Source organism: Bos indicus x Bos taurus, chromosome 11 (genome assembly GCF_003369695.1).
Source record: "Bos indicus x Bos taurus breed Angus x Brahman F1 hybrid chromosome 11, Bos_hybrid_MaternalHap_v2.0, whole genome shotgun sequence".
NCBI lineage: Eukaryota > Metazoa > Chordata > Mammalia > Artiodactyla > Bovidae > Bos > Bos indicus x Bos taurus.
This window is the reverse complement of record NC_040086.1, coordinates 14,585,147-14,611,623: the sequence shown is the minus strand read 5'-3', so window position 1 is coordinate 14,611,623 and position 26,477 is coordinate 14,585,147. Positions and strand designations below refer to the sequence as shown.

The window sequence follows — 26,477 nt, the reverse complement described above, 5'->3', positions numbered from 1 at the left end:
ATGAGATGGCTGGATGGCATCACCCACTCAGTGGACTTGAGTTTAAGCAAATTCTGGGGGTTGGTGATGGACAGGGAGGCCTGGCGTGCTGCAGTCCATGGGGTCGCAAAGAGTCGGACACGACTAGCGACTGAACTGACTGAACTGATATTCTTTCCCGGCTTGTTGAATTTCGGTCTGAGATTTTTTCCGTAAGAATTATTCAGCAAGTTTTTTCGGTTCCGCGAGGAAGAGCTTCGGCAGATTTCAGGCAGCACCGAGGGATGGCCGGGCCAAACCCCTGACAGCTGGTCTATTCACTGGGTCTGCAGATGGGGTGGCGACTGCTCAGCGTAGGCAGGTCAAGGAACGATTGTTTCGCAGACTGCAGGTCACACCTTGGCCAGGACGCTGCTTATCGTAGACAGCACGTTATCCTTACAACCCGTACGGTCCCGGCCGTACAATTCTGCGCAGGCGCGGCAGTCGTGCGACATCCGCCACTTACGGCGGAAGCGGTTTGTCCTGGGAGTTGGCGCGGTGCAGGGCTCTTAAGAACGAACGGCTTGGGCGCGGGTAATCAGCTCCCTTTTCCCTTTTCCCCACCTCTTCTAGGTTTTGGGGAGTACCGCGGAGCTACCGGACCTGATGCGGGCGCCCGGTCGTGGACAGTCCCATCCTGCTCCTCTACAACTCGGGGTGCTCCCGCGCCCAGGTGGGGGTGAGGGGCGGGGTCGGGACTGGGTTGGGCTCCATCCTGGCGTCTTCATCTTAAAATCTCCCAGGTAACTCACGTTTTTTCTTGTTTTCCAAGACTGGTATCCTGGGAGTGTGACTTGCAGGGTCCACCATGGAGCCAGAGCAGATGCTGGAGGGACAGACGCAGGTACTAGGAGGCCCTGGATTTAGGGTGGCTGTGTGCAGTAAGGAAGAGTGGCTGATGCCTCTGTGACTTGTGTTTTGTTTTCTAGGTTGCAGAAAATCCCCACTCTGAATATGGTCTCACAGACAACGTCGAGGTAACTTGCCCAGTTCCTATGCCATATCTTTGCGTCTCTTAAGAGCTGCAGAAAACTTGGGATCCCTTTTTGCTAGGTTGCTTTGCACAAGGGAAAACTTTATCATCATGAACCAAATAGTGTCAAATTATGGGCAGCTTATTTTATTAGCAGCACTAATGCTTCGTGGTATGTAGACGTACGTATTAGCTGAGTCCAGGGGTTGAACTTTGAAAATGATATAGAGAAAGAAACGTATATTACTAACGGAGATTGTCAGAATCGTTTTGCTTGGTGGCTGTTTATGTTCTGTTGGAATATTGCAGTGGAAAAACTGCACATTACAATTAGGAAACCCGTTGTTTTTGTAGCAGATAGTGTGCTGGTGAAGTCAACATTTAGTCAAGGTTGATATCTTTGCAGAGTTCATTAGCAGGAGACATTGGAAGCTATAACACAGGTAGTAGACACCGTTTTTGCCTTACATGGTTAAATCTGAATTCAGAGAGTACATGTGCAAAACCGTATACAAAAGGAGTATACTTTTACAGAGCTTTTTCATTAGGTATTAAGAGGTTACTTTCTAAAAAAAGAGGTTACTTTGTAAATGAATGCTAGATCAGTTCAATTAACCAGAGCTAGGTGGGATTTTTTTTGGCGGGGGGGGGGGCGGGGGGGGGGCGGGGGGGGCGGGGTGGAGGCAAGAATACTGGAGTGGGTTGCCATTCCCTTCTCCAGGAGATCTTCCTGACCCAGGGATTGAAGCCAGGTCTCTGGCATTGTAGGTAGATGCTTTACCGTCTGAGCCACCATGATATATGACGATATATGATTTTGAAAAAATGATTGCTATAATATGATTTGTGAGGATGAGTTACCATGAAAAAGAGACAAAGATAAAAGGATAAAAACACTGGGATGCATAAAAGCACTGAGGCAGAGAAACACACAGACACCTTTATGGAATTTTCTCACCATGGTTAGTATGTTACAGAGGAACTGGCTTCCACCATCGCCGCAAAACAATCCCCAGGTTTCCAGGTGTTATTTTGGATTTACAGTGTAATGTCGAAAAATCTGAACCTTCAGTCTGGGGATTTATTTCCATCTCTGTGGTGAATGATCCGGAAATACTTCAAGCAGTGAGAGCTCCTTAGGGAAGACATTTGTTATGAATTATGGATGAGGGGGCCGGAGAAGGCAATGGCACCCCACTCCAGTACTCTTGCCTGGAAAATCCCATGGACAGAGGAGCCTGATGGGCTACAGTCCATGGGGTCGCTAAGAGTCGGGCATGACTGAGCGACTTCACTTTCACGCATTGGAGAAGGAAATGGCAACCCACTCCAGTGTTCTTGCCTGGAGAATCCCAGGGACAGAGGAACCTAGTGGGTTGCTGTCTGTGGGGTGGCACAGAGTCGGACACGACTGAAGCGACTTAGCAGCAGCAGGTGGGATTGGTTAGGAATATAGAGAAAGTGTGTGTTTTATGGGGGAAAGAAAGACATCAGTAATTACATTTGGATAAATGAGGGCAGGAGCATTTCCAAGTACAGTAATAATAGTAATAGCTACTAGTATTAGCGCTAAGTAACTTTTGTGTATTTTTCCTCTTGCAAAGCTCAGAGAAGTTGACTAACTTGTTTAAGTTAAACCTAGGCAGGCTGACATTTTTGAGGTGGGATTAAATTATATTGCTCATCTTGATCAACTCCAGAATTCCCTGTCATGTGGTGTGACTTCTCTGTGCCTGTAAATTGCCAGGATTATTCATTGGTTTGATAACAGGGTTAAGAGAATTTGAATCTTCATGATGCAGTTTTTAATTGAGCTGCTATGCTGAATCAGATGAAGATACTCTATGCCACTTAGTGTTTTAGTCATTTAAGAGGATTGTTTTTAGGCATCAGTGCAGTCTTTTCTTGTTGATGCTTGTATAAGGAGGCAGAGCCATGATACAGGGATACCAAATACATTTTTTCAAACCTTCAGACCAATTTCCATAGTACAGTGAGAAAAAAGGAAAGTGGAGTGAATGAATGATGATGCTACATTATTTGGTGATTGGTTTTCTTGCTTCCATAATTTTGAAATGCCTGTTCTTTTATGAGTTAATGGTGATAGTAAAATAATAATTATGCTTGTTTGTTTGTGAGGTTTTACTTGGTTAAATAAAGTTAACAACCTTATGTTAGTCCCTTCTTTCAATATGTTATTGTTAATTTACTTGTTTGTGATATCTCAAAGTCTGGAAATCACTGTTCTACAGCTGCTGCTTTTCTTTTTAGAAATTCATTTTTAGAATTCCATTTTATTTTGATTATTGACTTATAATTTTTTTGGTGGCTGCTTTAGGACTTGTACAGAAGTTTAACTTCCCACAATTTACCTCCAAGTGGTATCATATCTTTTCATATATGGTATAAGGACCTTACAACAGTATCTTTCCATTTGCTCTCTCCAGGCCTTTATACTGTTGTTATCACATATTATATTTCTGCATATGTTATAAACCCTTCAATTGATTGTTTTTATTTTTTCTTTAAAAAGTCAATTATCCTTTTTATTTAAAAAATTTTAAATTGTTTACTTCACATTGTAGTTAATTTATTGCTCTAGAAAATTTTTAAAACCATCAGATTACATAATGATAATGAGACTCTGCCCCCTCCACAATCAACTGAAATTAATGGGCTTCTCTAACTTCAGTCAGTTCAGTTCAGTCGCTCAGTCGTGTCCGACTCTTTGTGACCCCATGAATCACAGCACGCCAGGCCTCCCTGTCCATCACCAACTCCCGGAGTTCACTCAAACTCACGTCCATCGAGTCGGTGATGCCATCCAACCATCTCATCCTCTTGTCATCTCCTTCTCCTCTTGCCCCCAATCCCTCCCAGCATCAGGGTCTTTTCCAATGAGTTAACTCTTCGCATGAGGTGGCCAAAGTATCGGAGTTTCAGCTTTAGCATCAGTCCTTCCAATGAACACCCAGGACTGATCTCCTTTAGAATGGATTGGTTGGATCTCCTTGCAGTCCAAGGGACTTTCAAGAGTCTTCTCCAACACCACAGTTCAAAAGCATCAATTCTTCGGCACTCAGCTTTCTTCACAGTCCAACTCTCACATCCATACATGACCACTGGAAAAACCATAGCCTTGGCTAGACGGACCTTTGTTGGCAAAGTAATGTCTCTGCTTTTGAATATGCTATCTAGGTTGGTCATAACTTTCCTTCCAAGGAGTAAGTGTCTTTTAATTTCATGGCTACAATCACCATCTGCAGTGATTTTGGAGTCCCCCCGCAAAAAGTCAGCCACTGTTTCCACTGTTTTCCCATCTATTTCCCATGAAGTGATGGGACCAGATGCCATAATCTTCGTTTTCTGAATGTTGAGCTTTAAGCCAACTTTTTCACTCTCCTCTTTCACTTTCATCAAGAGGCTTTTTAGTTCCTTTTCTCTTTCTGCCATAAGAGTGGTGTCATCTCCATGTCTGAGGTGATTGATATTTCTCCCGGCAGTCTTGATTTCCAGGTTGTGCTTCCTCCAGCCCAGCGCTTCTCATGATGTACTCTGCATATAAGTTAAATAAGCAGAGTGACAATATACAGCCTTGACGTACTCCTTTTCCTGTTTGGAACCAGTCTGTTGTTTCATGTCCAGTTCTAACTGTTGCTTCCTGACCTGCGTATAGGTTTCTCAAGAGGCAGGTCAGGTGGTCTGGTATTCCCATCTCTTTCAGAATTTTCCACAGTTTATTGTGATCTACACAGTCAAAGGCTTTGGCATAGTCAAAAAAGCTGAAATAGATGTTTTTCTGGAACTCTTGCTTTTTCCATGATCCAGCGGATGTTGGCAATTTGATCTCTGGTTCCTCTGCCTTATCTAAAACCAGCTTGAACATCTGGAAGTTCATGGTTCACGTATTGCTGAAGCCTGGCTTGGAGAATTTTGAGCATTACTTTACTAGCGTGTGAGATGAGTGTAATTGTGTGGTAGTTTGAGCATTCTCTAACTTAGTAGATAAATATTTCAAAATTACAAAAATAGCTGGCTACAGTTGAGCTATCAAGTAAGTATCACATTTCTGTGGATCAAAAAGTTGAATAAAAAGAAAACTGATGCTACTGATAAGTCCCTGAGTGTATTTGAGAAATCCAAGTTACATACACAGAAGAAAACTGGTTACAAAAACCATTACATTACTCAGTATTAACATTTTGCAGTGTTTTAAACAGCAGTAATAAAGATCAGAATCAGTTTTATAAAGGAGTTGATGGAAGCGCAACAAATGTATTAAACATACAACTCAATCACAGTTGGATTATACATCCAATTCCCCCAAACTTATCTCTGCATTGCAAATTAGAAATATACACTGTTTACCTCTTAATTCTTCCTCTAGCCCCATTCCCAATCAATAACCTTACCTATAAACCTTTCTATTAAATCTTTTAAATCAGATTTGATGGGCGAGTATACATAATCTTCATTATTATTTAAGAACAGATACTGAGTTTAGTCATATGCTAAATCTTCAGTTACATGACTTTCAAAAGGCATCTGCACTGCTGTAATTATGAAAATTTAGGCCTAGGAAACTAAGAAAACTCTCAGTCAAGAATCTGATCTAAGTAATTGTGTAAACTACTGAAACCTGTGTGTGCACATTTCTAAAAAAAGGATTTCGTATTTGAGAAATGTTACTCAATGGGTCTCTGAAAGGAAAAGTGTCTTTTGACTACTGCTCTGTAACGTAAAATGCTAGGTGACCACAGACATTTACCCAGTTGGCTAACAAACAAGCTTACAGTGGGACCTTTTAAAAAAAATGTTTGAAGCCACAGAAATAATTATGAAAATAAAAATTTGGAGGATCATAGCATAAGATACATATAGAATTCCTATTATAGTGATACATCAAAAATAAATCTGTCCTAACCAAGTAGCACTTGGTTGGTTCAGAAAAAATTTGAAATTAAACACAGTGGGAAGTGTTTTTGTTAAAATCACCCCAAATTACTAAAAGCCAAAAGAATACTGTCTCAAAATATGCTGAATTTACACGTTAGTATTACCATAATCAACTCATGCCAGATACAAATTAAGGTTACCAATTAGATGAAAACAATTTTTCGAGCTATTTTTATAAGAGAAATAGATGTACTTTATGATGAAGGCACACCAGTCTAAAGAATTTCTGATACATTGTCACAAGATTTAAACTTACTTAACCATTAACAACAGGTTACAATAAAGTTCCTCAGTGTTTAAAAGTTTGATTTAGCATTCTGGGAAAACGATTATTTTTCTTTTGAGATGTATTTATGTAAATTGCATTGAGGTCAGTTTTACACCTGGAGAGTACCAGCTGCTAATAATAATCATTTGTATTACATATAACTTAGCTGGATGGTAAACTATGCAACTGTTAGTGCTAGTCTGCTCATCAAAGCAATGCTCTGGAGACAAAGTCTTCTTACAAAACAGTGGGCAAGCAGGTTTCATTATTAGATATTCAACAACAGCCCTCAATTCGTTAATGTCCTCTACGATATGGATTTCTTTGAGAGTGGTATTGAGGAATCTATAGTATATAAAAAGCTGGAGCAAACTTTCTTGGCCACTAAAAAAGCATAAAAACTGTAGCAGCCATCAAGATTATTTAATGATAAGTATTGAATTTCAGAATATTCTGTTGATTAGTGTTTAATTTATGGACGAGAGGTCCCAGTAGAGATAAACTATTTGAACCCTTTGCACTAAGTGCCTTTTTCCAGTATGTGGCAGCATGAAGCCAAGAAAATAACAAGACTGGGAGAATATTCATTGTAACTGGAAGAGTTGACAAAGATGAATGAATATAACAGGTAGTGCCAGCAGTCCCCTAACAAAGCTCAGGCCAGAAATGCTCTGCTTAACTGGAAGCGAAGTCATCTTTGGTACAGCCTCAGAGCACTGGCCAGAGCACTTGCCAGCAAAGCAAGTTACTCGGTAACTTGCTTGGTAACAGCTTGCCGCTTCATGCAACCCAGCAAGAGGCAGAACAAACAGAACAGTAAACTGAACAAGCCAGAAAGCCACATTGTTGTCGTCCATTCACTGGCCATCAAGAATTGCACTGTGCCCGCCCCTGGGGGGCCGTGTGGGGAATGTATGCACTATGTGGGTCCCTCACACACGTCTGGGAGGCTGTCTGGCACTAGCAAGATTTCCAGAAAGACCAGAGCAAAGGCGGAGCTGCAGAAAGAGGCCCAGCAGGGTCGACCTAACGCCGCCGCCTGCTCCAGGTGATTGTGGAGCCCGGAAGTGTTCCCTTCACTTCTGTCTAATTATCTCTTTAAAGGAGATTTAAACATTAAGAGGAAGGAGTCACGTTTATCCATATAGTTATTATTTCTGGGTTCTCCGGCCGTCTGTGTAGATCCAGCTTCCCATCGGGCATCATTTCCCATCCTCCTGAAGGGTTTTCTTTAGTGTTTCTTGTAGTGGAGGTCTGCTGGTAAGGAGTTCTTTAAGGTTCTGAATGTCTAAAAAGGTATAATTATTTTCCCCTTGTTTTGAGGCATATTTGCTGAGTGTAGATATGCTTCACTGGCTTCTGGCTGATGTTGTTTCTGATGAAAAGTGTTCTGTCACTACTCTCTTTGCTCCATATTTAAATGCCTTCTCTTTGTGCTTTTAAGATTTTATTACTAGCTTTAGATAACTTAATTTTGATGTGCCTTGGCATAATTTTTTGTTTGTTTTAATGTTTCTTGTGCTTAGGATTGAGTTTCTTGGACCTTTGCATTTAGAATTTTAATGATATTTGAAAATTCAGACATTTCTTCAAATATTTTAAAGTATTTTGTTAGCTTAATTTATTCATTCTTTCCTCTGTCTTCTTTAACATGTGGAATATATTATAATAACTAGCTTAATGGCATTGCCAATGCTGTCAGTATCTTTCTGAGTCTGTTTCTGTGAATTGGTTTTTCTCTTCATCATGGGTGGTTTTTTCCTGCTTCTTGGTCTGTCTGGTAATTTTTACTAAAGGCTTTGCACTATGCACTTTGTTGGGTGCTGGTGCATTTTTTTTTTTTTTTTTGCATTTCTTCAAACCTTGAGCTTTGTTCTGGGACATGGTCAAGTTATTTGATCCTTTTGAAGTTTGCCTTTAAGCTTTTTTAGATGGGACCAGATTAGCCTTTGGCAACCCACTTCCATGGACAGAGGAGCCTACACTCCATGGGGTCACAAAGAGTCGGACAGGACTGAGTGACTAACCCACAAGTCTTTAGTTCATGCTTAATTTCTTCCTTGTGTATTCTGCCCAATGCTTCATGTATTACGAGGTTTTCATTCTGGGTCATAGGACCATGAACTACTCCTGGCCTGTGGAGCTCTGGGGATTGTGCCATGTGCTTCTTCCAAGTGGTTTTTTCTTCTGGCCTTGGGTAGTTCCCTCACACTCATGCTCTGACTAGTACGCACCTGAAAACTGGGAGACGATCTCTTTGTCTCTTTCTGATCAACTCCCTTCTGTGAAACTGTCCTCTTAGCGCTCTGCGATTTCTAGTTCCCTTGGTCTCTGAATTTTCAACTCTGTCTTCTCATCTTGGGGTGACTGCAGGGCTCTGCTTGGTTCCTTCTTCCTGGGTATCACTGTAAGTTCTTTAGGCAGGATGCAGTAAGCATGGCAATCATAGGATTCACCTCACTTTTTCCCATTTTTATGGTCACTGTTCTACACTCTTAAAAGCTTAATCTATTATGAATATGTGTGTTAGTTTGGATATACATTTGACCCTTGAACAGCATAGGTTTGAACTGTGTGGGTCCACTTAAATGTGGATTTTTTTCCAATAGTAAATACTGTAGTACTGCGTGATTTCCAGTTGGTTGAACCCAAGGATGTAGAACTGTAGGTACAGAACCACAGATATGGAGGAGCCAACTGTAAGTTATAGGTGGGTTTTGGCTGGGCAGAACGTGTTGGTGCCCCAAACCTTCATGTTCAGGGGTCAACTGTAAATTTTTTTAGATTAATTTAGGATTTTGACTACTAAAATTAAGCATTACAGTACATCGTAAGTATTTAGTGAATGTTTAAATGATATAAATCAGAGAACTTGTTAAGGACCTTATTATAGGATCTATTAGAGTTGCTTAGGTATTGGTGTTTTTTGTTAAGGTATTGGGATGTCATGTAAATGACTAGTTTTTATCATATATTTGTTGAAATTTACTGATGAACAAGAAGTTTCTTAATTCATGGGCAAATAGCTATTCCATTCATTAGCATATATAATTTTTATTAAGTCCAAAAATTAGACTGAAAAATCATAAGCAAAACTAGACAAGTTATCTGATAGTTCTGGCAAATGTTTTGAAAAGCATGGTATGTATGTTATATGCTTAAAGTTTTTTCTCAGTTTTTACAAAATAAAAAATTTTCTTTAAAAAAATTAAGTATAAAAAAATAGTTTTTATAATTATTGACTTATTTATATCCATTCCAGTATGATTGGAACAAAAGTTCTTTAAATAAAAGTGCTCTTAATAGTGTTTTGACTTTTGAGATGGCGACTTATTTCTAAACTTCTGAAATGGTAGATTTTCAGAAGGCATAGCTTTTTAGTAAAGCAGTTTTTGATACTCTGGATATCAGATGAATCTATATGAAAGGCCTGAATTTTCTCATGGGGATTCTTAGTGAAGGAAGTATAAGTCATCATTTTCTAAATATCATTTAAATATCACAGTAATGATCTTTCCCGTGTTAGTAATTTCTTCTGTTTTTTGGCTATTTTTACTTAACATTTTTTCTTAAATTTACTTAAAAAAAATCAGATGCATTTATTTTAAAAAGAAACATAAATGGAAAAGCATTCTCATTGTGGTAGAGGTAACTATAAAAATGAAAACAGGGAATACAAAACAGACTACAAAACAGAAGTAATATATTTTAGCTCTGTTGCCTGTTGAAGCCTCTGAGCCTGAAACCTGTTCCCTGTCTAAGGAGGGAGGTTAGCAAGTGTTACAGAAGTGTTAGAGACATGTTAGGATCAAACTGAGACTTTGTCCTTGATATTATCTGTGATGAAAAAATTGAAACAGAACTAGTTTTCTCACTGTGATTCAGTGCTGCTGCTGCTGCTGCTAAGTCACTTCAGTCGTGTCTGACTCTGTGCGACCCCATAGATGGCAGCCCACCAGGATCCCCTGTCTCTGGGATTCTCCAGGCAAGAAAACTGGAGTGGGTTGCCATTTCCTTCTCCAATGCAGGAAAGTGAAAAGTGAAAGTGAAGTCGCTCAGTCCTGTCCGACTCTTAGCGACCCCATGGACTGTAGCCTACCAGGCTCCTCCGTCCATGGGATTTCCCAGGCAAGAGTAGTGGAGTGGGGTGCCATTGCCTACTTAGTGTCATGTCCAGATTTTTTTGAAGCACACTGTAAGAAGGTATTCTCAAAGAAAAAGTACTTATTTTTGCTCCTAAAAAAGGCAAAGAGAGAAAGTAAGTGAGCATCTGGAGATACGACATTAAAAGGATGAGATATTATGATGCCTTCAGAAAATTCTTGAATGACATTTAGAAATGGGTCTGATTTTATTTTGGCAGAGAGATTTGCAGTTTTAATATTTATGCATTTTTTTTTAAAAATTCTCTAGAGGATAGTAGAAAATGAGAAAATTAACGCAGAAAAGTCATCAAAACAGAAAGTGGATCTCCAGTCTTTGCCAACTCGTGCCTATCTGGATCAGACAGTTGTGCCTATCTTATTACAAGGACTTGCTGTACTTGCAAAGGAAAGGTAAGATAATAGTGTCTGTCTGCAAATGGGCTTACCAGAGAAAGCAAAATAATAACTTCCCTGGTTGAAATATTAATTATGTGTAGTTATTTTTTTTACTGTATAAGAAACTTATAGATACTAAAGATTTTTTAAAAAGAAGTCAGATATAACCTCAGTTCAGACATTTTTCTACTAGTCTTAGATCCTATGTGCATATTTGTAATCATGGTATACATGTAATTTTATATCTCGTTTTTGAACATTTAGGTTCAATTTCCTTTATTGTTGTTGGTCACCAGGTAGTTTATCTGCTTTCATTTCCTTTTGTTTTTGTTTAATTACTTCCTTATGATAAACACCCAAGAGTTGGTTTACTATTTCAAATGACATGACTATTTTTATGGTGTTTGACCCATAATAATATATTTCCATCAAAAAGTTTATCCTTAAGATTCTTCCAGTGTAGCCTTAGCTACATGTGTTATAAACTTTTTTTACCAAGTTGTTTTAATTTACATTTTTTTGTTAGCAAGATTACAATTTTTTCTCTGTCCTGTACATATTTTTTCCCTGATAAGTCTACCTAAATTATTTTTGTATAAGTAAATCAATAAGAAAATTTTTTTTTGTAAGTTACATTAGTCAATATTTATTGGGTGTAACTGGCTTCCAGGTGGCGCAGTGGTAAAGAACCTTCCCTCCAGTGCACGAAAAATGGGAGATGTGGGTTCAGTCCCTAAGTGGGGAAGATCCCCTGGAGAAGGAAATGGCAACCCACTCCAGTATTCTTGCTTGGATATTTTTCTCAAAAGACTAATAGTGAACACTGTAAAAGAAGGCCAGTATATTGGAAATTCTAAATATTACTTTAAATTCTAGAAGAATAAAATTTGAAAAAGTTTTAAAGTAATATTCTGTTAATAAATGCAAGTTTTTGCATTTATTGTAAGGCATTTTAGCAAAATAATCCCTCAAATTATTATGTAACAAGTATTGTCTGTGTCTGCTGCTGCTGCTGCTAAGTCACTTCAGTTATGTCCGACTCTGTGCGACCCTATAGACAGCAGCCCACCAGGCTCCGCCATCCCTGGAATTCTCCAAGCAAGAACACTGGAGTGGGCTGCCATTTCCTTCTCCAGTGCATGAAAGTGAAAAGTGAAAGTGAAGTCGCTCAGTCCTGTCTGACTCCTAGTGACCCCATGGACTGCAGCCTGGCTCCTCTGTCCATGGGATTTTCCAGGCAAGAGTACTGGAGTGGGTTGCCATTGCCTTCTCCATGTCTCTGTCTAGTTAGTTCAAAAGGCTATTTAAAGTGCTAAGAGAACGTTTAGAGATTATTGTAAATCAGTTCTAAATATGCTTTTTTATAATAGAGTTTAAAATAGATGTTCCCCCAACTTTTCATTTTTGGACCTGTTTTATCAGCAAAAAGAACATATATAAAGGTGATAAATGTGAAATAACATTTTATTAAAATTTTTTTCCAGTTTTATTGAGAAAAACATAGACATACATCACTGTTTAAAGTATACAGCATGGTGGTTTACCACATAGGTTTAGTTAACATCCATTATCTCATATATAGATACAGTGGAGAAAAAAGAAAGCATCTTTTTGTTATGAGAACTCTTAGGATCTACTCTTTTAATGACTTTCTTGTATATCACATAGCAGTGTCAGCTATGGTCATGTTGCACATTACATCCTTTGTACTTATCATTGGAGTTTTGTACCTTTTGACTGCCTTCTTCCAGCTCCCTCTCCTACCCGCTGCTTAATTTTAAAATATGTTTAAGGGACTTCCTGGCAATCCAGTGGGTTAAGACTGTGTGCTTCCACTGCAGGGGCACAGGTTCAATGCCTAGTCCAGGAACTAAGATCTTGTATCCCATATGGGGCAGCCAAAAAAAAAAAAAGAAAAGATTTTATGGAACAATACATTTAACACATCTAAAATGTAAATTTCTAAAATTTGGATTTCTTTTCCCTTACAGACCACCAAATCCCATTGAATTTCTAGCATCATATCTTTTAAAAAACAAGGCACAGTTTGAAGATCGAAACTGACTTATTGGGAAGAACAGAAAAATTTGGTTTCTACTGTAGATTTACATGATTAAGAGGCAGCTTTAGTTGCCATGATTCCCCACCCACCCCTTTTTGGAAGAATAAGAACCTTCAGGACAACAGAACTTATTTCGGAGTTGCAGAAGAAGACATCATTTCCCTTATTGATTTAATCACAAACTTATTTAATAAATGTGTTCCGTGCAATTTTTTCAGATTGTCTTTAACTTTGTTTTTAAAATGACCTTCAAAATAAACTGTTAAAACATCATTATTTTACAGTAGTTTTTGTTCTATGTGGCAAATATTTTATGTGGTTCAATTGTTTTCATGTATTACTTACTCCCATGTGTCTTAGCATGTTGTAGAGTTTTACAACAGTGTGAAAATATACCATAGTCAATTAGAATATAAAAAACTCTCAGCCAGTTTTTCTAGTGTTGTTCCTGGATCTCTGAGAGACTAGGATTTGGGCATCTTCAGTTTTTAACAGATGTCATTGGTGATTCTAACACATAATAAATTTGGAGTTCTGTTGTAAGTACTGCAGAGGGTATACAATATCCTTCGGTGCTGTCAACCTTTATGGTATTAATATAATAAAAAATATCATTTATTATAGTTCTACTATGTGTTAGGTGCAGAATTATTTTATTTAAATTATCTCTAATGTAGCAACTCTGCAAAGTAGATCTTGTTATTCCGATTTTGCAGATGAAACTGATTGGGAGAGGTTAAGTGACTTGCTCAAGGCCACACAGCTGGTAAGTGCTTGAATGGGCATTAAGACCCAGTTCTACCAATGTGTTGCTGATAGCTAAGAGAGAAGTTCTTGGGCTAGTTAACATACTGCTTTTTGCAATTAAAAAACACCAGCTAGTCCTTTTATTGTTTTTCAGGTCTGCTCACTTTGTCCTGTATGAAGAAATTGAGATAATGCACTAGCTCAGAAAAGAGAAAATTGTCTGCAGAGAGCCAGGCAGGAAAAACATTCACTAGAGCAGTGGTTTCTCAACTGGGGGTGATTTTGCACCCATCTCCCCTCCTTTCCCAAGGGACATTAGGGGATGTCCGAAACATTTTGGTGTCATAACTGGAGTAAGGTGAGATTCTACTGGCATCTAGTGGATAATTGCCAGGAACACTGCTAAATAATCTTAATGCACAGACAGCCTGGGTGTCCCACACATTCCCCCAAATCATCCAGCTCAAAATGTCAGTAGTTCTAAGGTTGAGAAATCCTGCTTTGGAAGCATGTTAGAGAACATGTCTCCAAGCTAAACATGTGAAGTTGGAGTTAGAAATGTAATGCTGACATGGTATGTCTTACAGTTCTCTTTAATACAGCAAAAACATATTAAAGTTCTCTTTAATATAGCAAAAAAGGAGTGACAGTTGGGGAGGTGATGTGGTTTTGATGTATCTATGCGGGTTGATAGGTCTGAATGGGAAAAACCTGGAAATACTGGACTCATACACTGCTTATAGTTTTTGCAAGTATTAATTTCACTAAATTTATTTTGGTGATTAATATGTTAATCTGCCTTTTTAAAAAAATTTGAGTATTTTATTAAAGCATAAATAGTTTCAACAGTCCATCAGCGATTCACATCAGAGCCACTTGCGAAACTTCATATATAAATATATATAAAATACATTAAAAGTATAAATAGAAATTATATCTGTTATATATCTCATGCATATATATCTCTATATGCATGCCTGGACCCTGGAGAGCCTGATGCAGCTGGAATAGAGCCCAGGCTTCTCATTTTGAGAGAAACTCTAAGGCATTCTCATACCACCTTTGGTTAGCGACTGCTTAGAAGTAATTCAGTACTCTGCCTAGTGCTGCATTACTTTTAGTGTTCTATTGAGTTATCTTCAAGATAGGGCTTAAATTATTCAATCTTAAAATTGATACCTTTTTCAGTAAGGACTGAGAATAGGCGTGTCTTGCTGGCAGTGCACATCCCACTTAGCGCTCACCATATGCCAAGGCCCATTCTAAATACATGAATTGTCATTTAATCCTCAAAACCCTGTGATGTAGGTTAAGGTGAAAAAAGTGAGATTTAATTAACTTGCTTAAAGTTACAGGGGAAGTAAGTTTGGGGCAGAGATTCAAACCCAGCTTAAATGCTGTATTGGCTCCCTTCCCTTAATGCTGTATTGCCCTCAGGTGTGCTTAAAATTTTTCCTTGAGGGGGAAAAAATCAGTCTGTCTTTATGTGTGTACAATAGAAGCCCCCTTATCTGGTTGGTAGATTAAAAGAAGGAGTCATAATAAGGAATCATGAAAGACACTGAACAGTTTTTTTTTTTTTTAATCTTTATTATTAACTTCATAATATTTTTTATTTCAGCCATTGCTTTGGGTATGGATTCTTTGATTGGAATTCTGTATTTCTTCCACAAACCACTCCTATAATGTATGCAGTTTCAGGTTTTTTGAAAGTAGAATAAGATCTTAGGCAAAATGATATGATACTGAAAGAGGAACTCCCCAGAGCGGTAGGTGCCCAATATGCTACTGGAGAACAATGGAGAAATAACTCCAGAAAGAATGAAGGGATGGAGCCAAAGCAAAAACAATACCCCGTTGTGGATGTGGCTGGTGATAGAAGCAAGGTCCAATGATGTAAACAGCAATATTGCATAGGAACCTGGAATGTTAGGTCCATGAATCAAGGCGAATTGAAAGTGGTCAAACAGGAGATGGCAAGAGTGAACGTCGACATTCTAGGAATCAGCGAACTAAAATGGACTGGAATGGGTGAATTTAACTCAGATGACCATTATATCTACTACTGTGGGCAGGAGTCCCTCAGAAGAAATGGAGTAGCCATCATGGTCAACAAAAGAGTCTGAAATGCAGTACTTGGATGCAATCTCAAAAATGACAGAATGATCTCTGTTCGTTTCCAAGGCAAACCATTCAATATCACAGTAATCCAAGTCTATGCCCCAACCAGTAATGCTGAAGAAGCTATTCATTATTTTTCGCCTTCCTTTATAGAATGAACTCCTGCATTATCCTATATTTATACAAAGCTTATTGCTCATGAAGAGACGGTATTGTTAGAAAAGAGCTAATTGCATGTGGAATAACCCCTGGTTGTCCAGTTGTAACACCACCGTTTGCTGAAAATTCAGATGATCTTTTCTCTGTTGTATTGCCTCTGTTCCTTTGTCAAAGATCAGGTGACTGTATGCATGAGGGTCCTTTTCTGGGTTCTCCATTCTCTTCCATAACTCAATTTGTTCTTTAATCAATTATGTTCAAGCTGGTTTTAGAAAAGGCAGAGGAACCAGAGATCAAATTGCCAACATCCGCTGGATCATGGAAAAAGCAAGAGAGTTCCAGAAAAACATCTATTTCTGCTTTCTTGACTATGCCAAAGCCTTTGACTGTGTGGATCACAATAAACTGTGGAAAATTCTGAAAGAGATGGGAATACCAGACCACCTGACCTGCCTCTTGAGAAACCCATATGCAGATCAGGAAGCAACAGTTAGAACTGGACATGGAACAAACAGACTGGTTCCAAATAGCAGAAGGAGTACGTCAAGGCTGTATATTGTCACCCTGCTTATTTAACTTCTGTGCAGAGTACATCATGAGAAACGCTGGACTGGAAGAAGCACAAGCTGGAATCAAGATTACCAGGAGAAATATCAATAACCTCAGATATGCAGATGACACCACCCTTATGGCAGAAAGAGAAGAGGAACTCAAAAGCCTCTTGATGAAAGTGAAAGAGGAGAGTGAAAAAGTTGGCTTAAAGTTCAACATTCAGAAAACGAAGATCCTGGCATCCCATCCCACCACTTCATGGCAAATAGATGGGGAAACATTGGAAACAGTGTCAGACTTTATTTTTTTGGGCTCCAAAATCACTGCAGATGGTGACTGCAGCCATGAAATTAAAAGACGCTTACTCCTTGGAAGAAAAGTTATGACCAACCTAGATAGCATATTCAAAAGCAGAGACATCACTTTGCCAACAAAGGTCCATTTAGTCAAGGCTATGGTTTTTCCTGTGGTCATGTATGGATATGAGAGTTGGACTGTGAAGAAAGCTGAGCACCGAAGAATTGATGCTTTTGAACTGTGGTGTTGGAGAAGACTCCTGAGAGTACACCCTTGGAGATCCAACCAATCCATTCTGAAGGAGATCAGTCCTGGGTGTTCTTTGGAAGGACTGATGCTAAAGCTGAAACTCCAGTACTTTGGCCACCTCACGTGAAGAGTTGACTCATTGGAAGAGACTGATGCTGGGAGGGATTGGGGGCAGGAGGAGAAGGGGACGATAGGGGATGAGATGGCTGGATGGCATCACCGACTTGAAGGATGTGAGTTTGAGTGAACTCCTCGAATTGGTGATCTACAGGGAGGCCTGGCATGCTGCAATTCATGGGGTCGCAGAGAGTCGGACACAACTGAGCAACTGAACTGAACTGAACTGACTGAAGATTTTAGACATGAGATCTTAATGCCTTAAGGTGTTAAGTGTATAATGATCCTTTTTTCATGAGTTTTTTCTCCTGCCTTTGGTCATCTTATCCGCCTCTCATTTGACAGTTGTTTTTATTGAGTCCAAAGCATTTCACCTAATTTTTGTACTAATACCTTTTGCATTATGTATTTCTATTTCATTGGCTTGTGTAATATTTTATTAAATTATGTAATGGCAGTACCTTGTACATCTGGTATAAATAGGTTGGAGAATGTGATTAAGCCTTGTTAGTGATGCACACACACCTGGGAGATGAGTTGCAACAGTGTGAATTTCCTAAGTGTAATCTACCAGCTTTAAGAATTCAGCTTGTGTGGACATGGTACAGTGTATTTACTATGGAGATGGAGAACATCGCTTTACTCCAGTAAGCTGGTTAAATAGGAATCACTTAAGCAAGCTTCTGCTATACTTCGAGGAGGTATTTCATGTGTAGCTAACAATTATACTATGGAAACAGTTCCTATCCTTTGATTAGGAAGATAATGTTTAGTAAGCAAATTTTACAATAATAGAGTAAAAGTACTATATCCTATAGAGTGAATTTCTTTTTTTTTTTTTTAGAGTGAATTTCTTAAAAAAGGTGGATAAGTGAGAGGACCAGTACAGTAAATCAGGAATAGATTGCCAAAGGATATGGAGACCTTAAGTTGGAAAAACAGGGACTTCCCTGGTGGTCTAGTGTTTAGGACTCCGTGCTTTAACCACCAAGTTCAGTTCAGTCGCTCAGTCATGTCCGACTCTTTGCGACCCCATGAATTGCAGCACGCCAGGCCTCCCTGTCCATCACCAACTCCCGGAGTTCACTCAGACTCATGTCCATCGAGTCAGTGATGCCATCCTGCCATCTCATCCTCTGTTGTCCCCTTCTCCTCCTGCCCCCAATCCCTCTCAGCATCAGAGTCTCTTCCAATGAGTCAACTCTTCGCATGAGGTGGCCAAAGTACTGGAGTTTCAGCTTTAGCATCATTCCTTCCAAAGAAATCCCAGGGCTGATCTCCTTCAGAATGGACTGGTTGGATCTCCTTGCAGTCCAAGGGACTCTCAAGAGTCTTCTCCAACACCACAGTTCAAAAGCATCAATTCTTCGGCACTCAGCTTTCTTCACAGTCCAACTCTCACATCCATACATGACCACTGGAAAAACTATAGCCTTGACTAAACGGACCTTTGTTGGCAAAGTGATGTCTCTGCTTTTGAATATGCTATCTAGGTTGGTCATAACTTTCCTTCCAAGGAGTAAGCGTCTTTTAATTTCATGGCTGCAATCACCATCTGCAGTGATTTTGGAGCCCCAAAAAATAAAGTCTGACACTGTTTCCAATGTTTCCCCATCTATTTGCCATGAAGTGATGGGACCAGATGCCATGGTCTTCGTTTTCTGAATGTTGAAATTTAAGCCAACTTTTTCACTCTCCTCTTTCACTTTCATCAAGAGGCTTTTTAGTTCCTCTTCACTTTCTCACTGCCAAGGGCACAGGTTTAATCCCGGTCAGGGAACTAGATTCCCACACGCTGGGGCCAAAAATATAAACGTTTTAGTAGAAGAAAACTAAACTGTCTTCCTAATTCTGGTGAACCTATTGGGAGAATATTGAACCTTTGTTTAAATTTCATTTAGGAAGGACTTCTCTGGTGGTTCAGTGGTTGAGTCTTCACCTTCCAATGCAGGGGGTGTGAATTTGATCCCTGGTCAGGAAGCTAAGATCCCACATGCTTCTGGGCCAAAAAGCCAAAATATAAAACAGAAGCAACATTGTAACAAATTCAATAAAGACTTTAAAAATAAATAAATTTCATTTAGGAAAAGGTATAGGAGATTTTGGGCTTTCCAGGTGGCTCAGTGGGTCAAGAAGCCAACTGTAATGCAGGAGACACAGGGGACACAGATTCAATCCCTGGGTCAGAAGATCCCCTGGAGTAGGAAATGGCAACCTATTCCAGTATTCTTGCCTGGAGAATCCCATGGACAGAGGAGCCTGGTGGGCCATAGTCCAAGGGGTCACAAAGACTCAGACACAACTGGGCACAGACACACACCACAGGAGATTTTAAGATTGATAACGTTCCATTAGCAACATGATAGAATGGTTGTAGGGACTGCATTAAATATTGTAGCCAGGTATGTTCCTGGACTGGATTCCAAAAAGGTATTAACAAATAGGCCTGATACATATGTCTAAGTATAGCAACAAGGGGAAAAAGATGGATGGTGTAAATGACTACTTCTGAGGATCCACTTGCTTAAAATCTCTGGAGTTAAAGTAGGTGATCTAGGGAAATAGATCACCAGAGCTAAAGGGGGCAGTCAGTAATGAATAAGAATTTTCTTTATAAGAAAATTCGTCAGCCTTTAAATATTTTAAATGTTTTGACTCAGTTTAATTTCTCTGTTTGTTAATCCTAAATAATTAACAAACTTGCAGAAAGGTCCGTGTACAAATTTTACTCCAAAAAAATGGGAAGTGAACAAGTTTTCATCTTGTGGGAATCATTAAATATGTAAAGACTTAGCCTAGTGTCAGGTACATAGTAAAGGTTTAGTAAATATTCCTTATGGAGAATGATTTCTAAAGAAGAAAAGGGCTAAGTCAACGGATACTAGGTTATAGTGTTAACTGAAATCAAAAGAGCATCCTTATGCTAAACTCTTCTCTCAAGTTTCAATTTTTCAAAACCCTGTGGTATTCTAGAATATTTTTCTGGTAAAGAGCTTTAGTAATTAGAGGGCTCCTCAATCTAGCAGTTGTGTATAAAGTGAAGGTGAAAGTCGTTCAGTCGTGTCCGACTCTTTGCAACCCCATGGACTATACAGTTCATGGAATTCTCTAGGTCAGAATACTGGAATGGGTAGCCTTTCCCTCCAGGGGATCCTTTCCAGGGGATCTTTGCAACTCAGGGATCGAACTCGGGTCTCCTGCATTGCAGGCAGATTCTTTACCAGCTGAGCCACAAGGGAAGCCCAGGTGTGTATAAGTAAGATTTAAAAATGGGCAGTTTAATACTGCCATATAAGCTCCAAAAATGAAGCCTAATAAATTACTTATTTTGGGATATAGGTAGTGTACGTATATGGCACAAAGTTCAAAAGATACACAAAGATGTACACTGACTGTTAGCAGTTTGTTGTATCCTTCTAGAAATATTCCACATCTATGCAAGTGTGTGAGAATAGAAGTATTTGGTTTTACACAAATGATATCGTAACCATACACATTGTTCTGCAGTTTGCTTTTTGCATTTTTTTTGGAGCTCTTTCCATACCAGTATATAGCACTATCTTATTGTTTTTAAAGGGTGCATACATACGGATATATCCTAAATTAACAAGTATCATTGACAGATACTGTGTTTGTTTCTAGTTGTTAGTATAGACTGATGCAGTGACTCTCTGTATTTCAGAAGATAGATTAATGTTGGGCTCTGGGTATCTTATTTGTTGAAGTCTGTGCTTCATGAGTGACTTCACTTTCACTTTTCACTTTCATGCATTGGAGAAGGAAATGGCAACCCACTCCAGTGTTCTTGCCTGGAGAATCCCAGGGATGGCGGAGCCTGGTGGGCTGCCGTCTGTGGGGTCGCACAGAGTTGGACACGACTGAAGCGACTTAGTAGTAGTAGTAGTAGTGCTTCATGAAGACTATTAATGAAGATTTCCTCCTTGCCCTTTACTTTGGATGATGTTTATGGAGTGTCAAACCCAAATCCTTGGTAGATATAATGGAATTGTTAATATGAAGTGTACAGTATTGCCAAACAGGCTTCTTTGATATCAAGTATTTTCCATTGATCAAGTATTTATATGGATCTTCCTAAATTTAGGGGTTGTGGATAAGTGAGTAGTTTCAGCATCTCTTTAAAGAGTTTATCCTTGAATAAAGTAGCCAGAATAAGATGGACAAGAGGAGTAATGATGGGATATATTAAGAGCATTCTAGAGATAATAGAAGATCCTCTAACCTTTGACTTCACTTGGCACTGTGGTCTTTGCTGAGTTTGATCAGTAAGAAAAATCCTTTGAGGAAAGAAGCCTCCAACTGAGCATTTTAATAGGGATGATGCTTAATTTTAGATTAGACTACTAGTTTGGAATGAGACCTAGGAGCAGAGGATAATGAGAAAACAAACATTTACAAAGAACAGTTTATAAGTTGTTTTCAGGTGCCTTACTTGGTGATTCTCACAGCAAGCCAGTGAGTTAAATATGACTGCTGTTTGCATTTCACAGATGCGATAACTGAGGGTTGAAAAGGTTAAATTACTAGATATCCATAACCACACGGCTGATGAGTGACAGAGCAATCAATGTTCTTACACCATATAAACCATATCAACTATTTCCTTTTCTTGAAATTTACAATGAAGTGTTTACAATTTCATCAGTTATCATGAGTTTTGTCACTTCAGAAAGAGTACCAGGGAATCGGCTTCAGCCCTCCTTTTTCTCTTATCCCTAGATTGACTACTTGGTACGTGTACCCCACCCTCCAATATTTGGGCAGGTTAGTGGTGAAGTGAGAGGGTTAAAAATTGAATACAGATCTATATAGAATGGAAGTTTTTTTCTTTTTCTTTTTGCAGCTTAAAAAGAGTGTATAAAAAGGTGTGAAAGTCAGAAATGTTCCAATAATTGACCAGGACTGGGATCTCAAGCAAGATCCACGGACCTTAAAGTTGAATAGGTGAGAATACAAAATGTAGTACCTAAAGAAAAAAAAAGAAATTCTATGACTATGACACTAGGGAAACTTGAAAATTAAGCACAGTCGTTTGCTTTGGCCTCTACCACGGATCTGTTTAGTGTGAATTTCAGATATAACAATGTTATAGTTTTAATTCCAAGTCTTTCATTGAAGGCATGCCATTTGCTCTTACTCTCTTCCTAGTTTCGGAATGGTCTACTCCATAACATTTTCTTGAAGGTCCAAGATATTCTACTTTACTGTGATTATTATATAATTTTAATGTAATTCTTTGTTTCTGACACTTGCGGTGGGATTTAAAAGATAACTGAAGGTTGGAAATAATGTTTGGGGGGTTAGTCGCTAAGTCGTGTCCGGCTTTTGCAACCCCATGGACTGTATGTAGCCTGCCAGGCTCCTCTGTCCATGGGATTCTCCAGGCAAGATTACTCGAGTGGGTTGCCATTTCCTTTTATCAGGGGATCTTCCCAACCCAGGAATCGAACCCATGTCTATTTGTACTGCAGGCAAAGTCTTTACCAACTGAGCTATAGGGAAACCGATGTACTAGGCTTTCAATAACACCTCTAGTATTGTTATGACCATTTTATAGATCAGAATAACTGAGGCTAGGTATGTCACACTGTCCCCCAGGTACAGAGTTAAGATATGCACTTACATAAACATAAATCGAAACAAGACAACTTTACAGTATGAAGCCACAATTAGGTAGTAAGGGTGGCCCTGTGAAGCAAAAACAGCATTTGCCGCACCACAGGCACACCTGCTTCTACAAATGAACTTTCCAACGTGGCGACAGAGTTGCGTGCCTAGGAGTGAGATCTTGGGGGTAAGCACCCACTAAGGGTTCCTGCGTATGGTGGGGAAGACAGGGGACTTTCCACGTGGAAAGCTGCACCGAAAAGCCCTCGGTGCTCCTGGTTTAAGGAAGTTGGTTGGGGGAGGGGGCTTGCCCTGCGGCTGCGTCCTGCTCCCCGCGCCCTCCTCCTCCCCGCCTCTGCTGCCGCTAAACCCCGGAGAGCGGAGCGTGCACGGTGAGATTCCTCGGCGGGCCTGGCAGCGGCTGCTGGGCATGCTCAGTGGGCAGGACCCGTTAGAGTGGCGAGTAAGGAAGCGTTGGCTCTTCTCGAGGCTGCCTTCCCCGGTTCAGGCCCCGGCCCTGGGCTTTTGTGTGCGCAGAGCCGCTGCCGCCGCTGCTTCCTCGCGGGGCCACCCGACCCCAGATGCCGTCTGGCCTGTCCGGTGTCCGCCGTTAACCTCGCCGCGCAGCCGGAGGAGGAGCGGGGCGGGGCGGGGCCGGCGGGCCGGCAGCCGGGCGGGCAGGAGGGCCCGGCCGGGGGTGGGGGTGGGGGTGGGTGCGGGGAGTCCCGCTGGGGGTGGGGGGAGGGGGCGGGCGTGGAGTCACGGGGGTGGGGTCACTGGCGGTGGCTCGGGGAGGCCGACCGGGAAGGGAGGGGGCTGTGGGGGCGGCTCGGAGGCACCAGCCCCGGCTGGGGAGCAGCGGTGACTCCGGTGGCCGGGGCCACGGCTTTCCGAGCTTCGGTGTGAGGCCGCCGCGGGCCCCGTTTTCCGGCGGCCGCCCGAGTTTGTGGTGATTGTTGCCGCCGCCGCCACCGCCCCGGCTGCCATCTCCTCCTCCTCCCGGGCCGCCGCCTCCTCCTCTTCCTCCTCCTCCTGGGCCGGGCCGATCCCCTCCCCGCTGCCGCCTCCTCCTGGGCTGGGCCCGCGGTGTCTCGTCCCCTCGCGGAGCCGCTCCTGCCGCCGCTGCCGCCGCCGCCTCCTCATTCATCCTCGTGCACCATAGGCGGCACAGGCACCAAGATGTCCAACCGAGTGGTCTGCCGGGAAGCCAGTCACGCCGGGAGCTGGTACACAGCCTCAGGTAGGGCCCCAGGCCGGCCGGCCCGCCCGCCGCTGCCGCCGCCTGGCCCGGCGCCCGGCCGGCCGAGGTCGGCGGCCCGGCCCCGCGCGGCGGCGGGAGGGACGAGGGCGCGGACGGTCGCCCGCCGCGAACCGCGTGGGGAGGGAGCGGGCCGGAGGCCGGCCTCGCCGCCTCCCCCACCCGGGCGGCATCGTGCCGGGCAGCCCCGGGCCGGCCACCCTCACGCTCTGCCCGGAGTTGGATGAGAGAGAGAGTTGCCTCCTCGGCAGCCTGCGCCTTCCCTCGGGACCCGGCTTGGGCAAAGAATGTGCTCCGACCGAGCCTCCTCGTCGCCTCCTCCAGCTCCCGGGAAGCGGGTGGCCGGCCGCAGCCACCCTGGGGAGGACTGTTCACCCGGCGCCCGAGTCCCGCTTCCTCCGCGCGACCCTCCGGCCGCGGGAGGGACGCGCCTTCCTCCTCTCCCCTTCCCTCCCCTCCCGTCTCCTCTCCTCTCCTGCCCGAAGGGCGCCCGCGGGACCCGGGGAGTTCTCAGCCTCCCGGGTGCACCCGGGCTCTGCTCGCCCGCCTCCTGCCAGGCAGCCTTCGCCCTCTCCACCCCCCGCCCCCCCGACAGTTGAGAACTGGAGGCCGCATTCCCCCCTCACCTCTTCAGGTGCTCTGCTGTCTTGAGAGGAGTGAAGGGTAGTACTTTTTCACTTGTCAGACCGGAGGCAAGATCTGGGCTTGGGAGATCTGGGAGAGGAGGCCCTTTTCTGGGATTCGCAGCTCAGCCCGTTGGGGGTAGGGTAGGAGTACTGTTAAGCAGGGGCATGGGGTGGCCTCCCAGCTCTTTTGTCAGTGTTTTCATTGTTACTGTCATTCACGAAAGGGGCAGCTGGAGATGGCATCAGCACTTTTCCTGAGCGGCCTCTCAAGCCTCAACACCGAGCAGGTGCTGGAAATAATGAACGCGGTGGGTCAGGTTTTGAGTGAATTTAATCTTCTGTCGACACTGTCCAAAAACATTTTAGAGCTCTTTATGTAAGACAGTGTAGGGACTTTCCCTTTAATAAAGCTCTGGTTGGAACGACTGTTTGGGGGGATTACTTTCTGGAGTCACATTTCTGTTAAGTGACAAAGTTCCACTGTGATTCCTGAATTTTCAGTCATTTGGTATTGGCTTATCAATAACTAGACCCAACTCTTTAATGTGAGTCAGATCATGTTTTACTTTGCAAATGGATGGGTTGGACAGTGACATGGTTTGTGAGAAGACAAAGCTTTGCAAGATAATTCATTTCTCTGAGGTTGCTAAGCTCTCTCATTAAATGCATGCACTTTACTGACTCACTGAAGATTTCCTGTGTTAAGAAGACACAAAGGATTTGCAGGCCTAACAGGTAGCTATAGTTTTGCATTAAGCAGATGACTTTTCATGGTTACAGTGGCTTCCCTCATGGTCCCAAAGTACTTCATAAATATTTCATCAGGTCTCACAACCTAGAATGTTAGCTCAGCTTTTCTTGTTCAGTTTATGCAGATGTGCCCAAGATTCTGTACAGACCAGTGGCAGAACAGGAATGGGAGACACTGGTTCCTGGGTTTGTCTTCCAGTCAATGCACTATTACTATTAAATTTATCAATGAATAATAGTCTTTTCAGGGTTGTAAGTCACTAGACATTTTTTCTTCAGTGTGTTCTGAAGCGTTACAGAGTCTCAGTTTTCACTTTCATGACCATCTTTTGGTTAATTTGTCTTCTATACCTTTCAAAAGTGTTTTAAACTTCTTTTGTAGTTTGCATTGAACTGTGGGCAAATGATTCCGGAGCAATTTTTATAGGTTCTTGAACATTCTTTTCATAGTAAAATGAGGCATAGTTCACACTTCAGACTTGAAAAGACTTCTTCAGTAATCTTCTCAATGTTAAGAATTCTTTAGCTCAAGACATTGTGTTTTTAAAACTATCAATAGTGAACTAAAATGGACAACTTAAAATTTTTTTTTAACTATATTCTTATTTCTCTAAATTCTGAATGAAGTCAGTGTCATTTTGGTAATGTGAGTTGTCCTGGAGAAGTTTATTGTTAAAAAAAAATTCAGACCACGTGTGGCTTGTGTGTGTGTGTGTGTGTGTGTGTGTGTGTGTGTGTGACTTAAGTAATAATTAAGGGTGAATTTAAAGCAATTTAGTTTTAAAAGCTGATTTCATGTTTTAAAAATGAGTAAAAAGATATGTAAGTAAATTTTGATTTAATCTAGTGACCCTAGACCCCAGTGTACCTAGATTGGTAACATTGACCATTGGAAAAATTTTACTTGTGTTATTGTTGTTCCCTTAAACTAACCCTAAAAACATATAATAGGAGACATATGCTGTTGGATTGTCATTCTGTAGTTGCTACAGCATTTAAATGATTGTGTCTGTAAAATTGAAGTGTTCAATTACTGATAAAAGAGAGAAATAAAATATGCTTCATTTATATAGCTAGTTCAGAAAAAAAAAGTGTGTGCATACATATATGTTTTATAACACACATCTTCATCTAGCTATATGCTAGATCCCTTGA

At 41.3% G+C, this 26,477-nt stretch overlaps 2 protein-coding genes and 1 pseudogene across 5 annotated transcripts in view; 2 read left to right on the top strand and 1 right to left on the bottom strand.

The window, feature by feature from the left end:
• The first annotated feature begins 452 nt into the window (after positions 1-452).
• Positions 453-13,094, top strand: DPY30 (dpy-30, histone methyltransferase complex regulatory subunit). 2 transcript variants are annotated; one of them, XM_027554959.1, is made up of 5 exons: positions 453-555; positions 794-865; positions 951-998; positions 10,632-10,774; positions 12,751-13,094. In XM_027554959.1, the coding sequence occupies exons 2-5, from the start codon at positions 830-832 to the stop codon at positions 12,821-12,823; spliced, it is 300 nt and encodes a 99-aa protein (XP_027410760.1). In that variant the 5' UTR covers positions 453-555; positions 794-829; the 3' UTR covers positions 12,824-13,094. The 2 variants fall into 2 exon arrangements, with proteins under 2 accessions (XP_027410760.1, XP_027410761.1); XM_027554960.1 differs by having other exon boundaries at positions 527-694.
• On the bottom strand, positions 6,172-8,379 carry LOC113900668 (annotated as a pseudogene).
• A 9,999-nt stretch (positions 13,095-23,093) lies between the features above and the next one.
• MEMO1 (mediator of cell motility 1) overlaps positions 23,094-26,477 on the top strand; it is a 122,120-nt gene continuing 118,736 nt past the window's right edge. For 2 of the 3 annotated variants that reach the window (XR_003513297.1, XM_027554955.1), the window contains exon 1: positions 23,851-23,928. Coding sequence is in view for 2 of the 3 variants with exons in the window: in XM_027554955.1 (XP_027410756.1) it covers positions 23,868-23,928 (61 nt within the window). In the remaining variant the exon portion in view is untranslated. Of the gene's footprint in view, positions 23,152-23,850; positions 23,929-26,477 lie in introns of those variants that run through there. The other variant, XM_027554956.1, reaches the window with a different exon arrangement.